This window comes from Trichoplax adhaerens, genomic scaffold (assembly GCF_000150275.1).
Source record: "Trichoplax adhaerens TRIADscaffold_4 genomic scaffold, whole genome shotgun sequence".
In the NCBI taxonomy this organism is placed as follows: domain Eukaryota; kingdom Metazoa; phylum Placozoa; class Uniplacotomia; order Trichoplacea; family Trichoplacidae; genus Trichoplax; species Trichoplax adhaerens.
Genome location: NW_002060946.1, coordinates 1,672,336 through 1,675,588, shown reverse-complemented (window position 1 = coordinate 1,675,588; position 3,253 = coordinate 1,672,336). Strand labels below are relative to the sequence as shown.

General features: G+C 31.8%; 1 protein-coding gene across 1 annotated transcript; it reads left to right on the top strand.

Moving 5' to 3' along the window:
• Positions 1–951: 951 nt before the first annotated feature.
• On the top strand, positions 952–2,591 carry TRIADDRAFT_23632 (expressed hypothetical protein; the record flags this gene model as incomplete). The annotated part of the gene is made up of 7 exons (XM_002111825.1): positions 952–1,050; positions 1,552–1,646; positions 1,787–1,847; positions 1,953–2,019; positions 2,182–2,282; positions 2,386–2,428; positions 2,524–2,591. 7 exons carry the CDS (start codon positions 952–954, stop codon positions 2,589–2,591), a joined length of 534 nt encoding a protein of 177 aa, XP_002111861.1.
• Positions 2,592–3,253: the final 662 nt, after the last annotated feature.

Sequence of the window (3,253 nt, the reverse complement as noted above, 5' to 3'; positions counted from 1 at the left end):
CAAACAAAACTTTACTACTTTTATTGCTTGATATCAACAGTAACAGCATGATCCAATTCATCATTTCTTCACACTATCCTATTGAGTTAAATGACAAGTTTGATAAAACCGAATTGGATACGTTGCATTACAGGATATTTCTAATTACCGTTGAAGATATCAACATTTACTACACCCGTCACGATCGCTTTTTTGACTAAAGGAATGCAATAAGAATGCCAAAATAGTCTATAGACAACTACCCAAATCGATTGGGCTGGATGTACTCTTATCATAAATAATGAGCGTAGCTAGACAAGGTATTTAAATCAATCAAACTCTACTGAAAAATTTCTAGTCACGTAATAGCAAAAATACAAAATAGAGAGATACGGATACAGGACATCTCTCATCAATCGATTATTCCGTACAATTTTCACATTTATAATGCCTTCATGGAAAGGTACAATAGAAGCAATAGGTGGAATGAATGAAAGCTTGCTCTACATGATCGTATTCTATTCCATGGACGTGTATTAATAGTACTTAGGAAATGAGATCAACCAAGTACGACTTATAAAACTTATAACGATCCGTCTGAAGTTTTTGTAAAGCATAATAGAGTCAAATGATGATCATTGTGCAGTCGTATGAATATTATTACACAGTCTATTAATTGATTTACTGGGAAGCAGTAAGCTTGATTAATTGAAATTATTCCTACTTACTACTAAATGTATAGACAAGATTTGTTTATTACATGACAGTATTGCGAATGGATGAATGACTAGTAAAGCGTGAATTTCACGCCTACTTTCAACTACAGTAATAAAAGCTATTACAAGCTCTTAAATGAACTGGCTAAAGTGATAAGTGTAAATTTAGTAGTCATGAAAGGAGAATCAATTAATAGTGAATTGAATAATGGCATAGTTTATATTGTGTAGCAGCAAAGCAAAGAAATTTCTATTAATGCATTGGTATTTCTATTTGGATAGAACCTATCATGGCCTGTCCAAAGACCAATATGAGGATAATCTTAAGAAAATTATGGCTGTTGATACCATCCAGGTAATTCCAGCTATCACACAGAAAATACTTTGGATGACTCATGAGTCTTTTTAGAAGATGGACTTTTCTGTAATAAGTAATAAAGTATCTGCATAGTCAGCATGAACGGCAACATTACATCACTATACTTTGCTACAGTATGTCAGTTCAGCACGGCAACATTATACTGTATCTCTCTACTTTGCTACAGCATGTAGCTGAAAGACTACTTACAGAATAGATGGAGGAAATTTTATGCTTATACGAATATATAGAAAAATGATACGTATATTATCATGGAATGAACGGAGTTACGCTTTAAACTTTCAAATCAATAGTAAAGTTGCACATTTTGTCATGGTTTACTTCGACTGCAGGATTTCTACAGTGATTTCAATTACAGTTCTGCAGTAGACATATTTTTTAAATAGCTGATGCTCGTGTTGCAATGAGGAAGCTACCAGTCACTTTGAAATTGCATTTTTTACCATCTATTCATTTCCATTGGCATTTCAATTGTAGGGTTTCTGGAGTGTTTATGATCATATTCCCAAAGTGTCATCCATTAAATTAAGATCCAGTTACTTCTTGATGAGAAATGAAACTCGGCCCATCTGGTAAGAATGCTACATTGAACACAAACAGATATATCATCAGGACTCAATAATGACCACTTTCTTGCAACGCTGTAGCGTAAACATAACTTGAATATTGGATAAGATTGCTTTATATGTATTATGTGGTAAAACTATTTTAGGGAAGATCCTGTTAATCGTAATGGAGGCTCATACAAGACTCGCTGTATTAAGGAGAATACGGTAGTTAATGACACGAATGATATTTTTTTCACCTATTGTAATTACTAGCTTGCTAATGCATAACCTATTGCAATTGTATCAATCTGATGAACAATTACTATAAAGGAAGATGTCTGGAGGGAGCTTCTATTAGCTTCGATTGGAGAACAATTTTCCAAAGATTTAAAACCATGTATTTACTAAACATTACAATATTTATATATGCGTATACTTTTGAGTTAAAAATTGATTGGAATGTAGTATTATTATGTATGATGTAATTTATCTCGTATTTTAGTAGCATCGTATCTTAATGCTAGTACGACAATATTGTTACATTTTATTTCACCTTTAGATGATGATATATGCGGTGTAAGCATTAGCATCAGAGAAAAGAGCGATGTAGTACAAATATGGCATGCTAACGCAAATAACAAAGAAAACTTTATAACCTATGTAACTAATTCACTTCATATAGTAGTCTCAATATCAGCGGAACGTGAACGACTTTGATATTTAGTAAGCTAATTTAACATTTTAGATTGAAAGGAAACTGAAGCAATTGCTACCGACTATAACTCTAGAACAGGCATATTACAAGTGTATGTCCAGATATCCAATTGCTTGCTTTACTTGATAAATGAGAAATAATGTTTAACGTAAACCGTAAAATTGAAATTGCCTTTTATTACTTTAGCTCATCAAGATCATCAGGCGTTTGAAGGGGTTAACGCGCGCCAAACAGCAAAAATGAACAGGCCTTGAAAATATCAAAGAATATCATATATCGGCATTTAGCCAAATGAATAGCTATGATCTATAATTTATGAAATGGTATTATTTATTTTATTTGACATATTATTAAGATAGTACATTTTGACGTGATTAATACCAAATATTGATATTTAGAATGTACAAACTGTACTTTTAACCAGTACTGAATTAGTTTAAAAGTTGTGCATTAAATGTTTGTTCCTATTTCATTATATCATAGATGCCGAATATAGCTTTCCTTAAATTCTTGAAAAATTTAATCAATTACTGTACCAATTAGCTATTACCATCAATTGAAAGTGATTTGTGTACAACCCTATTCGAACGATATCATAGTTTTCTTCATTATCCAATTTACTGTGCGTGTGATGTCAAAATTATGGCCAATCAATTATCTTTCGCATGCATTTATTTCTTCATCATTAATTGTTTGATTTCGATTTACTAGATATTTTAAGAGCGGCATTTGACTGTCATGAAAGTATGCAAGATACAATATAAAAAAATTATGATAATTTTTGGAATAAAATTCTAAAATTATCACCCTATGCCGGTTTGTTTTATTACAATTGACGATTAGTAATTCTGGACGGACTTTTACACTATGTACGTATAGACATTAGACAAATCGTACTATCAAAGTGTTGGAAGCT